Consider the following 25413-nt stretch of genomic DNA (forward strand, 5'->3'; position numbering starts at 1 on the left):
ACGATCTTCAGATCTCAGCTACAGGTTACAGGCATGAGCCACTGGGGCCTGGTGCCCAATGTCATGAGACTATCTCCAATTAACCACCCAAAAGCCAGAAGTGGAGCTCTGACTTAGAACACGTCAGTACTGATAAGATTCAACAAGTCAGTCACCTATTTTGCTTTCCATTACTGGTGCAACAGTCACTATGTGAAACTTCCTTGCCAAGGATCTTGGCCCTAGACAAAGGCAGGTGACAACTGGGAAAGCTGTCTAAATTTAACAGGGCACCACGGAGTAACTGAATAACACAATCCTTGACCACAGAAAATGCACAGTGATGATGGAAATGGAGCTGCGGCTCAAGTAGTACAGTGCCAGCCATGAGGAAAAAAGGTAAGGAAGTGTCCAGGCCTTGACTTCAACCCCCAGTACTGGCATCAAAAAAAAAAAAAAAGAGGACACTTGATTAGGGATAGTACGACTCAGAGAAGCCTGAATAAGGGCAAGGCTCCTGAAAACAGTAACAATTTCCAACTATCAAACACCCCGGAAACAGGCCAGAAGCAAGAAATGAGATGACTGATGCCAAGTTGAACCACTGGCAATGAATCTGTTATGTCCTCAAAAGAAAGGCCTGTGCTGCTCACTGGGGCCAAGGAGAGGCAGGGGAAAGTCAGATAAAACAGCTAACGGGACAAACGCCAAGAATTCAGAGGCCTTGGCAATCTGACGCAGTATAAGATGAGAATTATGACCTCCCACATCGCAGTAAAAATATGTATTCCTCAGAAACTCTGTGGGTTCAACATGGGGCAGCAGAGGCCTGCACAGGCAGAAGCCGAGGGCACACAGGCAACTGTGGAGGCAGTCTCCTGTCTGAGTGGCTTGTGTGACCAGGCAGAAGACAAGAGATGGGATGGCCACGCCAGTGGTGGACATGGAGAGGAAGAGGCCACCTCTACAGCACCTGCCAGAACAAGCTTGCTCAGGGCTGGGCTTTACCCAGCAAGCTCAAGGCTGTGTTTGCACAATGAGCCGACCACACAGAGGTTTTCACAGCAAGATCACTCACAGCCAGCATGGGCAAAGGGTTTTCTTTTTTTGTCAGTTGTGGGGCTTGAACTCTGGGCCTGGGCGCTGTCCCTCAGCTCTTCAGCTCAAGGCAAGCACTCTACCTCTTGAGCCACAGCGCCACTTCCAGTTTTCTGAGTGGTTAATGGAGATAAGTCTCACGGACCTTCCTGCCCCGGCTGGCTTTGAACCTTGATGCTCAGATCTCAGCCTCCTGAGTAGCTAGGATTACAGGCGTGAGCCACTGGCACCTGGCAGGATGTCTCTTTTGTAACCAGCAAATTTGAAGAATTCACGTATCCTTGTCCTTCCAGATAAAAAAGAAGTTGGTACTTTATTTTTATTTTTTTTAATAGTAGAACTTCAGACTAAGTACCAGACACACGCAAACACAAAATCACTGATTTCTGGTGCTGCTTCCCACACCTTTTCAAAGACTGGCAATGACCTATGCCTCAGAGAACTTTCCAGTTCAATCCCATATACCAACTTGAAGTAGGAAGTGATGCTTGTCTTCTGGCTCTACCCACTTCCAAAGAGCCATGAAAGATAGGAAGCTCCACTGCAGGAGAGTTTAGCTCACTTAGAATAACAGCACTGTGGGAAGAATCTGGGGTATATTAATGCGATCTACACACTTGCTGTCGTGCAGGCTCTGTTCTCTTCTTTTGCTGTTTTCCTTCTTCTTACAGTGGCTGCTTTCTGTGTCTTCTGATCAGCAGCACTCTGGCTAGCAAGTGGTGCCCATGAATAGCAATGGATATACTATGTTATGGAGTCCACACTGAAGAAATCTCAACTCTGAAGTTACTACTCAAAATACTTATTATTTCAAGGTAGGGACACAAATTACTCGGGTGGCCGGGGAATGCTTGGCTTTCCTTCTAAACCACAACTTAATGTGGATTTTGCTTCATGCTATATCTGGTAACTCTTCTTTCCCACCCAATGATGAGAACATCCCTTCCTCTATTTATCTCGGGCCCCAAACTGGCTGGAGGAGGGAAGTCACCATATTTATGGCATGGATTACTTCATGCTCAGGAAGCAATTGCCCCCCCAGGCCCAAACTTGATTAAAATCAACTATTTCTTTAAACACGATGCGGCTAACAGAGGCCTCACTCCCTGAAAGCAAGGACGCAAGAGCTGGTCAAGTAGACAGCTGAGGAGCACCAGTCACCAGACTCAGACAACAGGGAATGCAAATGCTGAAATACCACCACCATCTTCAAAACCCATGCATCCTTGTATCTAAGCAGAAAACTGGGGATGGGAGAACACTGGCCTATTACCCACCAACCAATTTTTCCTAAAAAGATGGGAAAAAAAGGTATTTTATGAATATGAAAAGCATTTCAAGACACTTGCTTTCAGGGCTGGACCACTTTTCAGAGTGGGTGTGCTCTGAAGTCTATCTCACAAACAAGGGCCGCCAGCTTCCACCAAGTACTGAGATGTGTTCTGCCCCAAATATTTTGCTCCCCAGAATTATATACTGTCTTCAAGTTCAACTGTATTATATATAATATCTGTTCCTTTGCTGTCAGCAAAACGGGAGCCATTTCTCTTGGATTCCAAAATGGGTAATACCAATGTAGAATGAAGGTAGATTTTTGGTTGGTGGTTTTATCATTATAACATAGATGAAATCAAAAGCTCTGCCACTGTCCCTCCAGTCACATCTTTCAAAGGTCCTTCCTCTTTTCACATGAATTCATCAGAATCATTGCCGTCCTATAGGAAATATAAAAGTGAAACCATAAAAACCTGCAAAGTTTTAAATTTCCAGTTATGATCTTAACTGACAAGCCTCCTTCTCACTGCTAATCTCAGGGCTCAGGAAGCCAAAAGGAACGAGGCTAATCTCCCTGCGCATCATCTGTCTCCTTTAATTCCCTGAAGCAGCTGGATCAGTAGAGCCAGGGTGTTTCTTTGTATCCCTGCCTGGCCTGCCTCACAGCACCAAGTCACCATGATTTCCACAGCACGAGGAAAGGCCCCACTGGGCCGGGACAGGTCTAACAAAAGCGACTATCAGAAAACAAGATGCTGCAGAAGCACATCCTAATTATTCAGACAAATTCCTTACAGATCTTTTTTTTTTTAAGTGAAAAAAAAAAGTATGTGAGACAATGGTCACATGGGTCTGCTTCGCTGCAGTAACTTTGCTCTCCATTCACATCCACATCAGGTAAACAGAAACATGATACCTTCATACTAACTACACTGTGCTAACTACCACCTTGTACAATACTTGTGGCTTAATACTAGTTTACTGAGCCTCAAGGTTGTTTTAAGTTTGTTATTGCCCAAGACAATTTTGAGTTCTTTTCCTTTTTTTACTTAAGAAAATCTTATATGGTGGCATATACACAGCAAAGGGACCCCATTGTATGATGTGGCTTATAACCAAATCCTGGAGAAGACACTCCAGGCGTCTTCAGGCTCCTTTGCCAATGTTCACCACCATGCTGAGTCCTGGTACAGCGACTTGACAATGTTACAATCTGAGTACTGATGTGTGTTAACGCCTCTTTCTTGTTGCTTGACACCCACATTACCGACAGGGATAGGGCATAGGTTTGTACAAGCCCTTTTCTCCCTCAATGTCCTTAGTTAGAGACGGGAGGAAAACTCCAGATATGGGTAGAAAACAGTGGCTCCACTGAATCTGGTTTTTATCTCTGGTGTTACTTTATGGCTCTCACTGTGCTTCACTGTGCCTCAGATAACTATACAACAAGCAGAGCTGCTGGCACAGATATCTGGACTATACTTCAAACATCAGCATTACACTGCAAACTACAGGTGAACAAGCCCAGAGTTAACACGGGGCTGGTGACACTTTAAAGAGCGTGCCTCACCCCACTTCTCATGTGCCTGAAAGCAAGTCTCAAGGATCACAGAAACTTAAATACCAATCAGAGATCCAAAACTTTATGTGAACCATCTTTGTATTTTAGATTCCTTTCACTTCGAGTCCACGTGCTTTTCAATTTAACAAATGGTTTTTTTCCCACCTAGTGCTAATTAGTATGCAAAAAGAATGTAAAAATAATTGTTTATGGTTCCAATACCAAATTTACGAAGGTTAAAAAAGATTAGAAAATTATTCTGCCAAAAATTCAAAATTAAAATCACCTTCAGGTGAAACATTTAACTTCCTCCTGTTGAAACTGTATGAACTAAATTAAAATTCAAGTCTTATCTTAAACACCAGCCTTTAAATGAAAACTGGACATGTTGCCAAGTTAGACTACAAAAAGGTCTATGTCCTTTAACCAAAGATTCTGAGGGGAAATAAAGCCTTCCTTTTTAAGAACAGAAAAGGCTGTAAGAACCCTTCTTCTGATAATAAGTATTCCTAGGAGAAGTACTTTTGTACTGGTAAACTGGGAACTTAAAAGCTGATTCAAACCTGGGGTTCTAGTACACAGGGTAGCAAGCAACACAGAGGAGGGCACAAGGATTAGTAATCTGGTGGAAAGATTTAATGTCAAAGTCCTGGAACTCTCAAAATTTGTCACTAATCACAGTGTGTATGTATGTTCACATAAGGCCTTCCATATCTGTGGGTTCCCTATCTGTAGATGCAACCAAATGCAAATGGTTTTTGTATGTGTGTCAGCCCTAGGGCTTGAACTTATGCCCTGGGTACTGTCTCTGAGCTTTCTTTGCTCAAGGCTACTCTTTGCCACTTCATTTTTGGAGATTAATTGGAGGTAAGAGTCATATGGACTTTCCTGCCTGGCTTCAAATGGCAAACTTGAGATCTCAGCCTCCTGAGTAGCCAGGACTAGAGTGAGTCACCAGTACCCAGCTGAGAAATACTTAAAAAAAAAAAAAACCATTTGAACATGCATGGATTTGTCATTATTGTCTAAGTAAAAAAATTTAACATCTATTTACATAGCATTTATATTTAATTTAGGGTATTATTTAAAGAATATGGGAAAATATGCATAGGTAATAAATGAGTACTTAACCACTTAAACAAGTACTTTACCACTTAAATAAGTACTTCAATTAAACAAGGGACTAGAGCACCTGCAGATTTTGGTATTTATGGAGGTCTTAGAACCAATGCTCAAAAATGTCCAACTATAATGGTAATTCAATTATTAAAGTGTCTAGTGATTTATTTCACCACACATTAGAGTAAATGATGAGCATACCTGATTTGAAGACATATTCTCAACTTTCATTAGGGATGAATAACTCCTAGAAGAAAATACTTAAAGTAAGTTTATCTAGTCAACAGCATTTCATGAATGTTTACCACCCAGGATGAAGGATCATTATGAAAGTAACACACAAATTTACTTTAGTGTAGGCCCCGTTTCCTCTGACCTCTACTCATTAATACAACTGCCTCTCTGACATCTTTTTTGATGGCTCAAAAGTATTTTCACCTTTTTTAGTCTCTATCTCATGTTCTAGTAGTTCCTACCTAAAGCAATTTGGTTCTTTTCCACTGTTCCCTGGCTCGACATCACTGACCGCTTTATACCGGAAACCAATGGATTATTCTTAGTTCCTCCTCTTCAAATTACCCTGAAAGGAACCAGCCTACCCACATGATACCGACTTAGACCAGTGAACTCTGTTGAACAATAAATCTGTTGTTTTAAGCAACTAAATTTGTGATAATTTCTTATGGAAGCAATAGAAAACTGAAATATCTTCATGGCCTTATTCACTGGTATTCAGAAACCAAACTATGTTTGAAATATTGTAGGGAACAAAAGCCTCACATTATTCTTTTTTTTTTTTTTTGTCAGTCGTGGGGCCTGAACTCTGGACTTGGGCGTTGTCCCTCAGTTCTTCAGCTCAAGGCCAGCACTCTACCACTTTCTGCTTATGTGGTGCTGAGGAACTGAACCCAGGGCCTCATGCATGCAAGGCAAGCACTCCATACTGAGCTACCTTCCCGGCCCTTATTTCAATCTTTCAAAACAGAAAAAGAGCGGGATGTTGATGGCTTACTGAAGCCTGTATCCTAGCTACGCAGGAGGCTGAGATCTGAGGTATAAGGTTCAAAGCCAGCCCAGGAAGAAAAGTCTGTGAAGACTCTTATCTCCAATTAACCACCAAAAAGCTGGAAATGTTGGTATGGCTGAAGTGGTAGAGTGACAGCCTTGAGTGAAAAAGCTCTAAGTTCAAGCCCTAGTTCCAGTACCAAAAAAGGGGGAAAAAATTGTATGTGTGTGTATTTGGTTTTAAAACAGCTTTGTCAATATTAGTATTGGTTTTCATAGCTAAAACAACTCATTCAAATTGTAGTCATTATTACATACATATTGTAACATCTTTTCCTTTCTGAAGAACTTTACAAACTAAACTCTAAGAAAAACTTTTGGTGGTTGTTTTATTTCACATATTTGCATATCCTAAAAGGGGGATTCATCAGACCAGAACACTAATGTAAGTGCCTTTGTTGGGGAGTCAGTTGTGGGGCTTGAACTCTGGGCCTGGCCACTCTCCCTCAGCTCTTCAGCTCAAGGCAAGTGCTCTACCACTTGAGCCACATTGTCACTTCCGGTTTCCTGATGGTTTGTTGGAGATAAGAGTCTCACGGATTTTCTATCTGGGTAGGCTTTGAACCTTGATCCTCAGATCTCAGCCAACTGAGTAGCTAGGATGATAAGTATGAGCCACCGGTGCCTGGCCTAGGTGCCTTTTTCATAGACTCATTTAAGGTTTTTCATCATGTGTCCCGCCATCCAGTAACACGTCATTCTTAAGGTAAATCCAGGATTGAGATGAGTAAGAACAATTCTCTGACTGACACCAAGGCCAGAGCTCCAGCATACCTAAGTTCGTCCATTTCCCTCTTCTTCTTCATCTCTTCTTTCTCTCTCCTTTTCATTTCCTGAATTTGGGCTTTTTTTTCATTTCTCTCTTCACGGTCTCGGCCTTCTTTCTCTGCTGCCAGGTCTGGGAACCGCTCTGATTTAGTCTTTTCTAATCGGTTCAGAATCTCATTCACTTTCTTCTCTACTGTAACAATTTTTACCTTTGAGAGAGATTGGGGGGGGGGGAAGTACTGACTCTTATTTTTCTTTTTTCTCCCCCCAAAAGCCAAGGTTTTCAGCTCAGTTTAACTCTTAGGACACCCATGTCCTGCTCCGCCCTCACCACCTCCACCCCCATGGCAGACAGTACAGGTGTGGGTCTACTCTGCAGAGGAGCAAGTACTTACATCCTTCTGCCTGTGAAAGCCTATCTGCCCCACATCCATGTCAGCAGTTTTCTTCAAGTTAGACCATGGTGTGTATACCACGTTAACGTTGTTCATCTTGCAGCCTGCCAAGAGAGAGTGACTTGAACACGCAGGTAGGATGAGATGCAGCGACGAGCCCCCTCACCCTCATCCTAGCTGGGAAGAGGCCTCGGAGGAACAAGCTTCCGCCACTTCAAATCACAGAATGTTGTCAAGCCACCACTGTGCTCCAGCACCAAACAGCAGAAAAGCAACAATAACAACAGGCCAGGTAGAACTGACATTCAACACAAGACCAAGGACAGCATTAACTAGAAGCAGGGATGGGTCCACCATTAGCCTCAGGGACTTTTGAGAACAGTCCAAAATTGAACGTAAATTCTTTTTGTGTGATTTTTCCAAGAGAAAAGAACTATAAGTAAGTATCCTGAGATTATCAACACAATCCTTGAGTTGAGCATGGGTAAGCACCAATATAAAGCCCTGGCCTGGGGTTCTGAAGACTTGGACTGGACTTTGGCACCACCAGAATCCAGCAGTGCCACTCCGGTGAAGTCCCCATGACTCTCTGAATCTCATCTGAATGAAGAGCATACTGCAGCTCTTTAACCAAAGAAATTATTAAAAGGTCATCACAGGGGGGACCAAGATGGCGATGGGGCAGTAGGGAAATGCCACAGCTCTCCCCAACCAAGAAGAGTTCGAGTTCCAATGCTTAATCTCCCTAAAAGACCGACAACAACAAAAAGACGAACACCCAGAGAAAAACAGGAGGTGGAAAATAACAAAAAAGAGAATTTCAGAACAGGAAGCGCGAAGACCCCTCCCCCAAACTTTACTGGTTGCGCAGCAGCACGCCAAGCCGCAGCCAGCTGGCCCGGCGGGGGCTGCCTGAGTCCCAGAGACACAGATCACCCGCGCAGAAGCCGCCTGAGGTGCTGGTCTGCAGACCCGCTGATCACCACAAACAGAGAAATCTCTGAGCTGGGAGTCTGCACAAAGATCCCACCCCCACCTCTCACTCTCCATCCAAGCAGAGAGGCTCCATCCCGCCAAAGCCAATAGACCCCACAGCGGGAACCCCAGAGTTACACAGGACACCCACAACACCAGAGCAGAAGACCTGCAAGGAACTGGCGCGGATCCGGAGAGCACAAACAGAGACAAACCCCAGTGCTCAGAATCTGCACGGAGGCTGCCCGGAGTCCCAGAGACACATGGGGCTGTCTGCAGATCACCTGCGCCGCCTGAGGTACGGGTGTCAGACCGGCCGATTGCGACAAACGGAGAAACCTCCGAGCCTGGAACTTGGCCCCACAATGGGAGCCCCAGAGCTACACGGGATGCCCACCAGAGCAGAAGACCTTCAAGGAACTGGTGCTGATCCGGAGAGCACAAACAGAGACAAACCCCAGTGCTCAGAACCTGCACAGAGGCCCCTCCCCTACCCCTTGGGCAGAGGCTGGAGGCCCAACCCACGGTGTGGACCCGACAGCGTCGAACTAGGCAGACAGAAGAGAATCACATAGAGCCACACCACCACCCAGCACAGCCCGCAACCACCCCAACTGAACTCTGATTGCAACGGCAACCGACCTACATCACACAGAAAAAACTAGCTCCAGGGTTGAGTACCCCGCAGGGGACAGTATATCCCTCAAGAGAGACCAGAGCTGGTGGGAATCCCCAGACCCTGACCCAGACTCCCTACCCCAACACCTGGACCACAGGACCCACTAAAACGGGAACTGTTCAAGAGCTCCACCAGCCCACGGAGCACACTCAGCTGGCCAGGCTAGAGCAAGAGCGCCCCTGGAAGGCAGCTTAAATACCCAAGCCAGGAACAGCACCCCTGGGTCAAGACACCCAACAGTAGAAGAAATTTGAATGGTGTACCCCAGGCTGCATAACCTAGGCAGTATAAACAGTAGCACAGGCCCAACCGGCGTGCCCCAGGCCGGGGGCCCGGACCAGGCCTGGGGATCCAGTGCCTGAACAACACAACCAACTCCTCCCAACTGAAGTCAGAAGCTGAGCACACGCCTCAGCAGAGGGGAGAAAAACAGGGTGCACCCCCTGGGAAGCAAGCCTGTGACAACAAAAGACCCGGGGGCTCATGACAAGAGAAGCTCAAACCCCATCAGAACCCAACCCATATATTATAGGCTGGGAGTTGGACAACACAGGCCACCAGCACCTGATAGTAGGCAGGAGCTCAGGCTGGTAAGGTGGCTCAGCAGTAGAGTGCTTGTCTTGGGTGCATGAGGCCCTGGATCTGATTCCTCAGCACCCATAAGCAGAAAGGGCCAGAAGTGATGCTGTGGCTCAAATGGTAGGGTGCCAGCCTTGAGCTGAAGAGCTGAGGGACAGTGCCCAAGCCCAAAGTTCAAGCCCACAACCGGCCAAAAAAAACCCATCAGGAGCCCATAGCAGAGTCCAGCATCTGGGAGAGTGCATCCAGCACATTCGATCTTGCCAAGAGCACCTGTAGGAGCAAACAGAGGCAGTCTAGGCTGCTCAACCCTTCCAAAGGCGGGAACTGCCAGTGATCTACAGCAGAGAGCTGAGAACCCTATGTGGGTCAGACCAGCAGCTGGAGGTCGGCTCCCAACAGAACCGAGATCAGGTACAGACTCTCTACCAATACAGAAACAGCAACCAAGCAAAGACAGACACCTATTGACCAAAACAAAATTTCAGATTAGTCTCCAATAATCCCTGAACCCCCATGCGAAAATCACAGAGAAAAATTACAAGGTTTATCTACACCCAGGATAGCAAGCTATCCCCAATAGCCAGCAGCCACCCAGGGGAGAGCCCCAGTGAGACCAAAGCAGGAATGGAAGCCAAAAGCTACATCCAAGGGATGCTGGAGGCAATGACTCAAGAAATAAAGCGAGAAATAGACCAGAAATGGAAAGAACACAGGGACGAACTGTCGAAAGAGATGCAGGATCTCAAACACAAGGTACACGCAAAAATAGAGGCAGTATATATCTAAGAAGTGAGATAAATGCCAAAATAGAGGCAGTACATACCTCATTAAGAGGTGATATCAGTACTTTGAGAACCAACATCAAATCCATAAAAGAGTCCATTTCCTCCATGCAAACCACAATGGATGCCACAGTTAATAGAGTGAATGAAATGGAATGTAGAGTGTCAGATACAGAAGACAGAATACACCAACTGGACCAAAAAATGACATATGGAAAAAAATCACTTAAATTATACCAAAGGGAAATTCAAGAGCAAGCAGATAGTGCCAAGAAATTTAACCTTTATATAATTAGAGTGGACGAAGGTGAGGAATATCAAAGCAAGAGAATGCAACACCTATTCAACAAGATAATCAGTGAAAATTTCCCCATCTCAAAAAAGAACATCTAAACTACATAACAGAAGCATATAGAACACCTAACAAGCAAGATCCCAGGAGAAACACTTCTAGACACATTATAGTAAAAATGATAGATCTGAATAAGGAAACAATCTTGCATGCAGCAAAAATGAAGAAGGACCTATACTGCAATGGGAAAAAAATTAGAATCACTGCAGATCTCTCCATATAAACACTGAATGCAAGAAAGACATGGGAAAGTACCATACAAACCCTGAGAGCCAATAACTGCCAACCCAGACTGATATACCCGGCAAAGCTAGCATTCACATTCGATGGAGAACTGAAAATTTTTAATAGCAAAGAAAAACTAAATGCATAAACATTAAGCCAGCATTACAAAGAATTCTAAGAGCGGGGACACAACCTGAAGAAAGCAACCAGGAACTGGGACCTGCCCCAAACAGGCATTACTCAAAGTATAACTGAGCAAGCACACAAGTAAAGAAGAAAAACTGATGAAAACGGAATGACACGGACCACAATGCATCTTTCTATACTATCTCTTAAAATTAACGGGCTTAATTCACCAATCAAAAGAAAAAGAACTGCAGACTAGATCAGAAAACATGACCCATCCATCTGTTGCCTTCAGGAGACCCACCTCTCAGCCAAACATACAAACAAACTCAGAGTAAAGGGTTGGAAAAGGATCTACCAATCAAATGCCCCCAGTAAGAAAGCCGGTGTAGTAATCCTGATATCTGACAAAATAAACTTTTCATTAAAATCAATACAAAAAGACAAGGATGGACACTACATATTAATACAGGGAACAATCCAAGAGGAGGATATTACCCTCATCAACTTATATTCCCCAAACATTGGTGTACCCAGATATGTTAAGCAAATACTATCAAACTTACAGAATAAAATAGATTCCAATGCGATAATACTAGGAGACTTTAACACCCCACTCTCACAAAAGGACAGGTCTACCAACCAGAGGATTGGCAAAGAAGCTACCAAATTAAGTGAGGTCATACTTCAAGCGGAATTAACTGACATCTACCGAGTATTTCACCCTAAAACAACACAGTACACATTCTTCTCAGCAGCTCATGGAACTTTCTCCAAAATAGAGCATATCATAGTTCATGCAAGGAACTTAAGCAAATACAAAGGGATCGACATAATCCCCTGTATCCTATCTGACCACAGTGGAATCAAGCTAGTTCTCAATAACAAAGCATACCTCAGAAATTACTCTAATACATGGAAATTGAACAGCATACTTCTTAGCAATGCCTGGGTAATGGAAGAGATCAAAGAAGAAATAAATTTCCTACAGCTCCATGAAAATGAAAACCTCACAAAGAAACTTGTGGGACACAGCAAAAGCAGTCCTGAGGGGCAAATTTATTGCCCTCATCAAGAAAATAGAGACAGACCAAGTAAATAATCTCATGTTGCAATTAAAACAGCTAGAAAAACATGAAAAAATGGAACCTAAAGTTACTAGACAGAGTCAGATAACCAAACTAAGAGCAGATATTAATGAATTAGGGAACTGGAGAGCCATAGCCAAAATTAACCAAACAAAAAGCTGGTTCTTTGAAAAAATAAATAAAATTGATGGACCATTGGCAAGATTAATTAAAAAAAAGAAGAGAGGAAACCCATATTAACAGGATTAGGGATGCCACGGGAAAAATCACAACACGTACCCAAGATATCCAAACAATCTTAATGGACTACTTTTATTTATTTATTTATTTTTTGGGTCTGGTCGTGGGGCCTGAACTCTGGGCCTGGGCGCTGTCCCTCAGCTCTTCAGCTCAAGGCTAGCGCTCTACCACTTGAGCCACAGCACCACTTCCGGCTTTTTTTCTTTTTGCTTCTGTGGTGCTGAGGAATCAAACCCAGGGCCTCATGCATGCAAGGCAAGCGCTCTACCACTGAGCCACCTTCCCAGCCCTGGACTACTTTTAAAAGTTATACTCTCTAAAGTAAGAAAACCTGGCAGAAATGGATGCATTTCTAGAGAAATACAAGTTGCCCAAACTGAGCAAATAAGAAGTAAATCAATTAAATAAACCAATATCCTACAACAAGATACAGGAAGCAATCAGAAGTCTTCCAACAAAAAAAAGCACAGGACCAGATGGATTCACAACAGAATTCCTTCCATAAGACCTTTAAAGAAGAACTAATCCCATACTCCTCAAGCTCTTCAGCGAAACAGAGAAGGAGGGAGCTATCCCAAACTCATTCTACGAAGCCAATATCACACTCATCCCCAAACCAGGCAAAGACCCAACCAAAAAAGAGAATTACAGGCCAATTTCCTTAACAAGATTCTAGCTAACAGAAACACATAAAAAAATTATACACTTCATCCCAGAGATGCAGGGATGGTTTAACATACGTAAGTCAATAAATGTAATCCAATGTCAAGAATCACATGATTATCTCCACAGATGCAGAAAAGGCCTTTGATAAAATTCAACATTCATTCATGCTAAAAGCTCTGGAGAAAATAGGAATAGAAGGAACATTTCTTTTTTTTTTTTTTTAAAGTCTTGATACTTTATCAAAATAACAAGAACAAATGATCAATGAAAAAATAGCAAAAGACATTACAAAAAATAGTAAATTCCTATTTAAAGCCTGTGTTTACACAGATTAAAAATGTTTGTCATACACATCACACAGATTGCAGCATACTGTGAGCTGTAATATAGAAAGGTAACATTGGATATTTGACAGTCAAGCTGTACTTATCAAATAGTTTTAATCTGAGTCTTCAATATCTTCATACATTTGCCAACAATGAAAGTAGAATTTTTTGGAGTATAATTCAAGGGTAGACTTCTTAAAATTGCTCTTAATACTGTTTCTTAACTATTTGAATAAATTCATTAATATTTACATTTTGGGGTTCTTCTCAACACAATAAGGGCAATAAGGCAAGAAAAAGACATTAAAGGGATCCGTATAGGGAAAGAAGTTAAACTATCCCTTTTTGCAGATGACATGATACTATACCTCCAGGATCCCAAAAACTCCATCCCCAAACTCTTAGAAATCATAAATCACTTCGGCAAAGTAGCAGGATATAAAATCAACCCACAAAAATCAGTTGCCTTCCTGTACACTGACAATGTACAAACAGAAAGGAAAATAACGGGAGCAACCCCATTCACAATAACCTCCCAAAAAATAAAGTATTTAGGAATTAACCTAACCAAAGATGTAAAAGAACTATTTAATGAAAACTATAAAAAACTATAAAAAAATTAAAGAAAGAAATTGCAGAAGACATTAGGAAATGGAAAGACCTCCCATGCTCCTGGATAGGCAGACTTAATATAGTGAAAATGGCAATACTGCCAAAATTAATATACAAATTCAATGCAATTCCTATTAAAATCCCAATGACATACATCTCTGAAATACAGAAAACAGTCCAAAAATTCATATGGAACAACCAAAGACCTAGAATAGCCAAAACAACTCTAGGGAATAAAGACAACATGGGAGGGATATCCATGCCGAACCTCAATCTCTACTATAGAGCTATAACAAAGACAGAATGGTACTGGCACAAAAACAAACCTGAAGACCAATGGAATAGAATAGAAGATCCAGAAGTAAATCCACAGGCCTACAGTCAGCTGATATTTGACAAAGGAGCCAAAGACATACAATGGAAGAAACACAGCCTCTTCAACCACTGGTGCTGAGAAAACTGGGCGGCCACATGAAGAAGACTAAAAGTGGACCCCAGCCTATCACCATGCACCAACATCAACTCAAAATGGATTAAATACCTTAACAAACCTGAATCTCTGAAACTACTGCAGGACAGAGTAGGAGAAACACTTGAACTAATAGGCACAGGAAGGAACTTCCTGAACAGAGTCCCAGGGGCACAACAAATTGGAGAGACTCAACAAATGGGACTGACTACCTTAAAATAAAAAGCTTCTGCACAGCTAAGCTTCTGCACAGCTAAAGCTATCGCAACCAAGCTAGAAAGGCAACCAACTAATTGGGAAAAAATATTTACCAGCAAGGGGTTACTATCCAGTATATACAGGGAACTCAAGAAACTAATCCCTCCCAAACCTAAGAAACCAATTACTAAATGAACAAGGGAACTAAAGAGAGACTTCTCAGATGAAGAAATAAAATGGCAAAGAAACACATGAGGAAATGTTCATCATCCCTGGTTGTGAAGAAAATGCAAATAAAGACAACTCTGAGATACCACCTTACCCCAGTCAGAATGGCCCACATCCACAAGTGAGCCAACGACAAACGCTGAAGAGGATGTGGAGAAAGAGGAACCCTATTACACTGCTGGTGGGAATGTACACTTATACAACCACTTTGGAAAGCAGTCTGGAGGGTCCTCAGAAAGCTAAATATTGACCTCCCTTATGACCCAGTCATACCACTTCTAGGCATCTACCCTGAACAACAGGAACCAATATACAAGGACACATGCACCTCCATGTTTATTGCAGCACTGTTCACAATAACTAGGATATGGAAACAACCCAGATGCCCCACCACAGATGAATGGATCCAAAAATTGTGGTATCTATACACAATGGAATATTATGCAGCCATTAGAAATGACAAAATAATGGCATTTGCAGGGAAATGGATGGAGCTAGAAGAAATCATGTTGAACGAGGTAAGCCAAGAACAAAGACACAAACGGTACATGGTCTCCCTGATAAGTGGATGTTAAATCCAAAATGTTAGGTGATACGACAAAATTAACAGGACTTAAGAAACAAAGAACTCCCACTCATCTGGTTGAACCACTACTAAATAACCCCATGCTGCTGATCACATGTATGGTATATATGTGTACACCGTTATATCTTATAGACCGTGATAGACAATTTGCTCCAGGAAAGTTAGAATGAGTTTGTGACTTTAAATGAGCATCACTATCCCACAATATTGTGAAATTTGGGAAATTATGCAATTACTTAATCACAATAAAAAAGAAAAAAAAGGTCATCACAGCTCTCACAGGCTAGACGAGAGGTTGCCAGGCACACTGTTCACCTGCTGTGTCCTCTCCTGTCACTGTAACAAGTTCACCGCGCGGTTTTCCCTCCACTCCTAACAGCCTCCCAGCAGCTGAGAATAACAGGTGTATTGCTAGTCTGATGTGCTGCACCGCCATTTCCACGTGAAACAGCTATGGTCCCCATATCCTGGAGAAGCCAGAGCACTCCACCTCAGTCATGTCCTGTGCTGCCTAACTGGAGTGACGAAAACCTCACTTCTGCAGTTTTCTGCTGAAAAATGCATAGCGACTCTAGTCAAGAAGAAAAGGTGCAGACAAACCCAGACTGTGGATACTCCTCTCCTGACCTGTACCCTTTAAAAATTAATGTCCTGATATTTATAAAGCAGCACATCCAGATCAGATACCAAAGAGCTATGACAAGGAAAAACACACATGAAGGAGGGTCATGAGTGTGGGGGTGATCTGAACTACACAGTAAGACCCTATGTCACAAAAACCAAAATTCACCCATCCTGGTTTAGAACATGTGCCTATAAATCCACAAGTAAAATACACTGGGTGGTAAAAGACAAAAAAATTACACTTGGACATGATAAAGTAAACAAGACTAACATTCATACAGTAAGACCAAAGGAGAATATCCTTAGGAGAGGATCACAAAGGCTCAATAGCTATGTGCATATGATCATATAAAATGATGTTTATCAAAATGAACTCCAAGGAGGGCTGGGACTGTAGCTTAGTGTAGAGTGCTTATCTAGCATGCATGAAGCCCTGGGTATGATTCCTCAGTACCACATAAACAGCACCTGATGTGGTGCTGTGGCTCAAGTGGTAGCGTTCTAACCTTGAGCAAAAGAAGCTCAGGGGCAGTGCCCAGGCCCTGAGTTCAAGGCCCACAACTGGCAGAAAGAAAAAAAAGACCTCCAAGAAATAGAAACAAGAAGTGTTCTTAGGAGACAGATGCTGAAGGCTCAGTATCCACTTCCTACAGATGATTCAACTAAAACAGTTAACAGTGACATGGACAAAAAACAAATATGAAAAAATTTAAATTGCTAATATTAAGTGAAAGCTACATTTTTTTTCTGTAGGCTTAAAAAGTTTAAGTTAAAATGAACAGTTCTTTAAAAAATAATCTCCATGTTCAAGGCACTGTGGTAAATACACAAATAATAACCGGTTTATGAAAAGGAAGGCATCAACGACTGTTGGGATGGTACAGGCCAGGCACTGAGGAAGTTCGGGGAAGGGGAAGCATCCCTGGAGAGGTGCATAGAGCTCCGGGTGAAAACAGAAGACTTCACAGTCAGATGGCTTCACCTCAGATCTGGCCTGGACAACAATTCCACAGCTCTGAGGCCTAGGGCAAGTTCCTTAATCCTTAAGCTCAGTTTTCTCATCCATCAAATGAAAATAATATTAACTCAAGAGTTTATGAAGGACCAGGCAGGTAACTACTAATACTCCAGTGTTATCGATTACTATTCTATTCTGTCTTATGACCCTTATCTCTGATTAGCTCAAGTAATGACTGAGGAGGACAGAATTGAAAGCACAAGGAACAATGTAAGCAAGGGCACACAATCAGAAACAGCAACGACTTGCTTTGGCCAGAATGAACTTATGAGAAGGGACACAAGTTTTGAGTCAGGCTAGAGATGCTTAGGTGCTAGCTTAAAATCTGTGCACTCTGCAGGGAAGGGTGATACAGAGTCTTCTCAACGTTCAGGGAGTTAGTTCTGTCTGGCAATGTTCCTCAGCTGATATACATCAGGCTAACCTACAATTCTACACTTAAGACCAGGAACAGGTTAATTCCATGACAACAAACAAATTTAATCTCCGCTCTCTTGGTGTTAAGCAGGAGGGAATTTTTCTAAGTACAAGGCATGGACTGCCCTCTGTAGTCCTCACAGCAGAGACTGCTGTCCTGCGTCCCCAGCAGGCTCCGCATCAGAGTCGGAGAGCTGAAGGCCAGGCTCCACTCCTTGTGCTGTGCAACGGCTGAAGAGGACAGCGGGGGCAATTCAGATTTAAGACTCTTCCCCCAGCTTGTTTTCTCTAGAACTAGTAAACTGTGAAGAGATTAAGAGGACACAGGGCACAGGATGAAGAGCCCAAAGTTCTTTGGACACAGGGAGGAACAAAGCTATGTGGAGGAGGCTGGAACACAGTGGCAAAAGGATAATGATTATCTCAATTTTTATGTCAATAACTGAAGAGCTAAGAGAACTTAGCCTACTTATAAAAGAGAATGACACCAACCTCATTACAACCTGCCGATTTATGGAGTGGAAAATGGGTGGCTCCATAAGGCAAGACCTCTGCCTTCCTGGCCTTGAACCTGACTCGTTCCTAAGACTTCCTGAGTGAAGATTAAGGAACCAGTGTCTTTAAGAGACAAGGAAGAAGGAAGAAGAGCTGCCAGCTCTTACCCTGCAACCTCCAACTGGGTACCAGGTCTGTGTCTGCCCCATGTTTATTTTCTACTTTTTGTCAACCCTCAAATCATCCTTCAACTTCGCATCAAACCAAAATGATCTCGACCCTATGCAAGTCTAGGTCCAACCTCTAACACTGACCTATTAGCTCCATCTAGCGTAGCAGACCATCACTTCCAAACTCCCCTCATCTCTTTTGGCCTTCACTGGTAGACTAAATCTTACACAGCAGAAATGACAAGCACCAAATAGTACTCCAGGTACTGCCTAAGACATTTAGGCTAACTATTCTCAGCCCACACTGCACTTGAGAATCACCTGGAAAACTTTCTGAAACTAGTGATATTCACAGACCAACACACAATCAACTAAATAAGATTCTCAGGGAAGGGGATGGGAAGGTGGCTCAGTGGTAGAGCACTTGCCTTGCATGCCTGAGGCCCTGAGTTCCATTCCTCAGCATCACATAAGCAAAAAGAAAAAAAGCTGGAAGTGGCACTGTGGCTCAAGTGGTAGAGCGCTAGCCTTGAGCTGAAGAGCTGAGGGACAGCGCTCAGGCCCAGAGTTCAAGTCCCATGACCGGACCTCCCCCCGCAAAAAAAAGATTACTTGATGACCTTACAACTTAAAGGGAAAAAGCAGTATATGAAAAGAAGAGGAAAGGAAAAACTAGGAAATCATAATTTCAACACTCTAATTCTAGAGTCCAATAGTAAACTGCAGAAATAAAGACATTAGCAAGAAGGGAGTGTGGTGGTACACACTTGTTATTCTAGCACTCAAGAGAATATGTAAGACAAGTTCAAGGTAAGCCTGGAATAGGTTGAGAGAATCTGTCCCAAACAAACCAAAAAGACATCAACATTAAAAATAAAGTCATCTCTCTTTAGCTATCAACACTGACAAATTTCTTTTTTTTTTTTTCGGTCGTGGGGCTTGAACTCTGGGCCTGGGCGCTGTCCCTCAGCTCTTCAGCTCAAGGCGAGCGCTCTACCACTTGAGCTACAGCGCCACTTCCGGTTTTCTGGTGGTTTATTGGAGATAGGAGTCTCACGGTCTTTCCTGCCCGGGCTGGCTTTGAACCGCAATCCTCAGATCTCAGCCTCCTGAGTAGCTAGGATTACAGGCGTGAGCCACCAGCGCCCGGCAACACTGACAAATTTCTAAGACTGTTTACAAATAACCTTAAGTGTAGGCAAATCTAGACAACCTTCCATTCAAGTTAAGGAAAAGAAATACCATAATAATTAGAGAGAGGGGAGAATTTTTGTTTTTTTGACAGATAGCAAAACTGCCATCCACCTTAAAGATATTAGCTACAATTCCTTTGATTCAAGCCAAAGCCAACAAGTCTACTAAAATGTGATTCATTTCAGAATAAAGAGAGTCAGGTTGCACTGGTGGCTCACACTGTAATCCTAGCTACTGTGAAGGCTGAGATCTGAGGATTGAAGCCAGCCCAGGCAGAAAAGTCTCTGTGAGACTCTTATCTCTAATTAAACACCCAAAATGGAGTTGTGGCTCAAAGTGGTAGAGTGCTAGCCTGGAGAAAAAAAAAAAAAAAGTCAGTACTTGTTATCCACGTGGTTTAATGGACTGAAGTTAGGATAACCCTTAGAAATCATAATCAACACTTAAATCCAATCTCCAGCTTTTTAGGAATCAGTTACATTTTAACCAAAAAAGATAAAAAGATAGGCAGGAAGGAAGGGAAGGAGGGGAAAGAGGGATGTAGGGACCAAGGGAGAAAGGGGAAAAAAAGGGAGAAAGGGAGGGAGAGAGGAAGAGAGAGGGAAGGAGGGAAGGGAGGGAAGAAGGGAGGGAGGGAGGGAGGGAGGGAAGGATGCAGGCAGTCTGCCGATCGTGAAAATCTGGAAGAAACTGACCTTGAATGCTGTTGGCCTTCACAAGGTGGGCACAGTCCATTAGCACCTCCTTTGGAATATCTTCTATATTCTCCCCCTGAAACACACAAATAAATCAGAGGGTCCACAATCTTGCTACTGCCTGACACTGAAACACTCAGTAGCAAAGGGCACTTGCTGCCTTACCTGCTGGCACGAGGGTATAACAAGCAGGGCTCTTCAGTTCTATTACAGAACACTGAAAAATGAGATAAATGTACTGTGTCTATCATGGAGACGTTATTTAAGCTATGAGAAGGCAGTAACATAGAAAACACTGATAAAAAGTGAAAAAAGGCTAACTATAATTATACCAGAACTATCACCTGTAATTAAGCCGGTCCCTGGGCTTTTTTGCTCAAGGCTAGCACTCTACCACCTAAGCCACAGCTCCATTTCCAGGGTTTTTTTTGTTTTTGTTTTTTGGTGGTTAATTGGGAGTTTCCTGCCTAGGCTAGGTTCGAACTGCAATCCTCTGATCTCAGCCTTCTGAGCAGCAAGGTATGAGCCACCAGCGCTTTCTTATTCTTGTTTTTAGAAACTTTGTGAGGAAATGGCACATACCTACTTTTAAAAACTCAAAGTCTCCCTGACTGAGAGGAAACTTGGTAGGGGACTGGAGTGTAGCTGGGTGGAAAAGCATGTGCCTAGCATGTGCAAGGCTTAAGTTCAATCCCCAGCTCCCCAACAAACAAACAGATAAACACGGACAATTCAGTTATTCTGAGTCTCAAACATCTGACAAGTTATCTACCCTCAACTATGATCAGAAGCAATGCTCTTCTTATGTTAGACCTCATCCTTCCAGTGTAAAAGAGAAATATCAAGAGATAATCTTGATCCTTTTTCTCTGTAGAAATCTATCAAATTGAAGACGAATAACAGAAATGACTCCAAAACACCAAAAACATTTCAAAACACATGAGCGCACATAGTGGGCAGCACATTCCAAGCATTATTCTAGTTAAACCTGAGCTTGCTCCTTCGGTCCTCACAATGGCCCACCAAGACATGTAGTTGGCCTCTTCCACAGAGGTGAAATATGCAGAGTAATGTGCTCAAGGTCAGCAGCTAGTAAGCAGCAGAGCCAGGATTCAAACCCAGCAGCTGGCCCAGAATGGGTCTGAAATGTTTGGTTTTGCTGCATGCAGCTCAACTCATTTGGTACTTACCAAGTACAAAAGGATAATCCTGTAATGCTGGATGAAAGTCTCACACAAAGCACAATTCAAAACTGAGTACAAATTGTACTTATAAAAGAAACTGAACTTCTACTCAAAGTATGTAATAGTAACTGGAAGTCAGGATGGGCACCATTATTTCCACCATGACACAGTAGATTCCAGAGGAAAAGAAAGAATACCAAAAGGAAACTTAGTCCATACTTGATTTTCTCTATATTCTCTCCAAAATGGCAAAAGGTTGCTCAGAACTTAGGAGTTAGCTCCAAACATGGAATTCATATCCACCACTTCTTCACTGATCTATCCATAATACAAGTAAGGATGGGATGCATGGTTTAGCCATATTAAGTAACACCATGTATTTTTAAATCATACAAAAAACTTTAAAAACATAGATAATAGCATTTCTAAGTATTACTGGAAGAAAACAATCCAGCTGTGTAACAATGGCTTCTGCCTATAATCCTTGCTACTCAAGAGGCTGAGATTTGATGATCTTGGCTTGAGGTCAGACCCAGCAGATGAAGCCTAAGTAGTGTTATCGCCAATTAACTAACAACAAGCCAGAACTGGAGGTGTAGCTAAAGTGGCAGAGTACCAGTACAGCCTTGAGCAAAAAAGCCCAACAAGAGCACAGGACCCTGAGTTCAAGCCCTAGTAGTAGTGGCAGAAAAGGAAAAAGATGGGAAGGGGAGGGGAAGGAAGGGGAAGGAAAGGAATCCCAAACTGGGTACAGTGCCACATATAGCCCACTTGGAAGCTGAGGTAAGAAGAGCCTGGGCGTTCAAGAGCAGCCTGGACAATATAATGACCTTGTCTCAAACAAACTGTTTTGTTGGAATTTATAATGCTAAAAAACTATAAACAACCTCCTGATAAAGGAGTTTCCATAGTCATTGTAGTATCTTATCAGCATAATGTAGTAAGTAAAAGGATAAATACAAAAATAATCTTGTACCACAAAAAAGTATAGACATGGACATTTCAAAAAAGTGAGACAATCAACCAGGTGACGATAAGATGGATGCAGACTGACATAAAATAATCTCACTGTGATACAAAAATGCAGGACATCCTATCACCAAAGGGGGGAAGAGAAGGCAGCTTATGGTTAATTTTGGAAAGTAATGTTCTAACAGCCACAGAGTAAAAGACAAAAATGCCTGTATACCATCACGGCACTCTAGCTCTCTAGAGCTCTAATGGCGATCTCAGATAATAATTCTAACACCAGCTACACATAAGCTGGAATGGAGCAAGAAACTAGGAGTAAGAAATAATAATAGTAAGCTTTTCCCAGTGGCAGAGGAAGAGACAAGAGAAAGGCAGAATGGGCCTCATGCAGAGATACCAGTACTCAAGTTCTACATGATGAAATCAAGATGGAGAAACACAAAAACAAATATAGGTATGTGCACATACATGGATCAGTATCCATAAAATAGTACAAGTTGAATAACCCTTAACTGAAAGGTGTCTTAGATACCAGATTATTCTTGGGGTACTGGGGGGAGATCTGGAAGATCTGTTTATACACTATTTTGGGTTGGGAATCGGGTCTAAACACGAAATTCATTTACTACTTCATACATGTTATACATATAATACCTGCTGGCATTGTTATACAGTATGTTTCATGTACTGTGTTTTGACTGTGATCTGTCACGTGCACTCAGGCGTGGAACATTCCACATCATGTCACATCAAGGCTGAAATAGTTTCAGAATCTGGAGCATTTCAGATTTTGCATTTTCAGGTTAGGGACGTTCCGCTTGGTTAGGGATTTCCTAGCTGAGCTGAGAGGGCTTACACATATTGATACTCCAATGGCCGCAGGTATATCCAGAATCCAGATTCTGACTTTCAATTACCTTCCTACCAAAAAGATCAACTAGATTCTTTGGAAAACAAGATTCTCTGGCTGGGGCAAGGATGACATAAGTACCTTATAGGGTCAGAAAGTAAGAAAGTGCTCAAAAAACAAACAAATGGACATGTACCAGAGGAAGACAGGAGCCAAGCTGAAAGGGCTGAACAAATTCCAACCAAAGCTGGGGTAACAGGAGCAAAAATACAGCATAGTGCCCAAAGCAGAAAGCAGAGATGAATCCATACTCATGCAAGTGAGTGGGAGATAGACACACGCTTCCTTCCAGATGCATTCGGGAGTATGTATGCCCCAGACTCCAGAAGTAATAGACCACAGGAGGCAAGGGCAGATACAACTAAACACAGTATGGATCTTGGAAGAGAAGGACATTCATGGGAAAACTGCTGAAGTTCAAATAAAGTCCAGAGTGAAGCTAATAGTAATGTATTACAATTGGCTTCTTAGTTTTGACAAAGCTACCATAGTAACATAACATGTTAACAGTTAATGTTCTTTTTATAACTTTCCTGCAAATCTAAAATTATTCCAAAATAAAGTTTCTAAAAAGAAAAAAGTACATATAACAAGTATACAAGTATAAATGTCCTGTGATTTAACTATATAAAACAGATGACTACAGTCAAATTGGAAGAACAGCAGTACTGTATTAGAGGGAACACTCAATCTTTATTATTGTCATGCTGCTCAACAAAGGCCCTGATAACTGGAAACATCTGCCCTCGGTGAGTAGGAGAATAGCATGAGCCTGAGAAAAAGGAACCATAAGAGAAGTCTGAATTGGGAGAAAAAGTAGAGGAGATAAATGATACACCTGAACAAGCAGGACAAGGCAGAGCTGCTATGTGGCTAATGTGTACTGTGGCCCTTTCTAAGTCCCAGAAATCACCCAGAATTTTCCAATGACTTTCTGAAGCAGAAGATGGGAAAGGAATACATCTCTTTTACTTACTCGCTTTTAAATTTCTGAGTATACTTATTATTTTAAGCAACTTAATTGAAGAAAAAAAAATCAAGATATTGTTCTCATCATTAAAGAAAATCATGAATCCATGTTTGAATTATTACCTTATGTAATCGAAGGTATACATGAGCTGAAGAGATTTTGTCCACATGAAACCTACAAAGAATGAAAACCACTTTTAGCAAGAGGTACAGATAGCCAGCTCATCGGCTGACTGCATTCTAACCATCCCATTCCAAGAAGTGGTCACTGGGGGCCTACCACGCCAGCACCAGGGGGAGCGGAAAGTCACCCTCCCCACCGGGCCCGCCAGCAACCTGGAGAGGCAAAACAAACACTGAGTTATGCAGCTGGGGTTAAGTGCCAAGATGAGTAAGATAATAAATATTAAGTACTCTGAGAAAGGGGATTTTTCAAGTGATTAAATAAAGTAACCAAAGGTTCTCGGAAGAACTAAGATTTTGCTGGCAATAAACTGAAGCATGTAGCTGAAAGGACAGACACAGAAAGAAATTCCTGGTGAGAAGAGAAGGGAGTAAGAGGTCAGAAATGCCAATGCTGCCAGTCTGGGAGAATTGATGGCCCATGGTTTGGAGAGAAGAGGGTTTGGCTTGGGACATCCCACGTTTAAAGCAATGGCAAGTTAACCAAAAGCAAATGTCAGTTTCATACTTGAAAAAGCTAGGTGAGGTCTAACGTCACAAAGCAGAATACAACCCTTAGCCAGAGTAAAAACTCAACCCTAAATTCTGATGACACTAACCATCCCTATATTCTATCCCCTAGATGAGCAACACCCTTTATGTTACCTTATCTAAAAACATTAAGAAGGCCCCCACTCAGTTCCCTTAAACTAGTACTGGGCCTGAACTCAGGGTCTCATGCTCTAGACTTGGCTTTTTCATTTAAGGCTAATGCTGTATCATGTGACCCATGCCCCCACTTCTGGCTTTTTTTGGAGATCAGAACCAAAGAGCCAGCTAGGGCTGGCTTTGAAGTATGATCCTCAGATACAGCCTCCTGAGAAGCTAGGATTACAAGTGTGAGCAAAGAGTGCAAGGCTGCCCCAGTATCTCCTTTTCTTTTTTCTTCCAGTCCTGGGGATTGATTGAACTCAAGGCCTAGGCACTGTCCCTGAGCTTCTTTTGCTCAAAGCTAGTGGTCTACCATTTGAGCCACAGCTCCACTTCTACCATTTTTAACTGAAGGTAACAGTCTCATGGACTTTCCTGCCCAGGATGGCTTCAAACCCCACTCCTCAGAACTCAACAAGGATTACAGGCATGAGACACTGGTGACAGGCTGCCCGCAATATCTTAGTTATCTGAGTTCAAACCCCAGTAGTAGAACAC

General features: G+C 42.6%; 1 protein-coding gene across 2 annotated transcripts in view; it reads right to left on the minus strand.

Annotated features, from left to right (window-relative positions):
* Positions 1-1364: 1364 nt before the first annotated feature.
* Positions 1365-25413, minus strand: part of Ccdc25 (coiled-coil domain containing 25) — a 33985-nt gene continuing 9936 nt past the window's right edge. Inside the window, exons 4-9 of one of the 2 annotated variants that reach the window (XM_013024261.1) lie at positions 24166-24217; positions 20008-20083; positions 7261-7364; positions 6872-7074; positions 5234-5279; positions 1365-2792 (exon numbers count right to left, since the gene is read on the minus strand). In XM_013024261.1, the coding sequence (XP_012879715.1) occupies positions 2763-2792; positions 5234-5279; positions 6872-7074; positions 7261-7364; positions 20008-20083; positions 24166-24217 (511 nt within the window). In that variant the 3' untranslated portion in view covers positions 1365-2762. The remainder of the gene's footprint in view (positions 2793-5233; positions 5280-6871; positions 7075-7260; positions 7365-20007; positions 20084-24165; positions 24218-25413) is intronic. The other variant, XM_013024262.1, reaches the window with a different exon arrangement.

Source organism: Dipodomys ordii, unplaced genomic scaffold (genome assembly GCF_000151885.1).
Source record: "Dipodomys ordii isolate 6190 unplaced genomic scaffold, Dord_2.0 Scaffold74, whole genome shotgun sequence".
NCBI lineage: Eukaryota > Metazoa > Chordata > Mammalia > Rodentia > Heteromyidae > Dipodomys > Dipodomys ordii.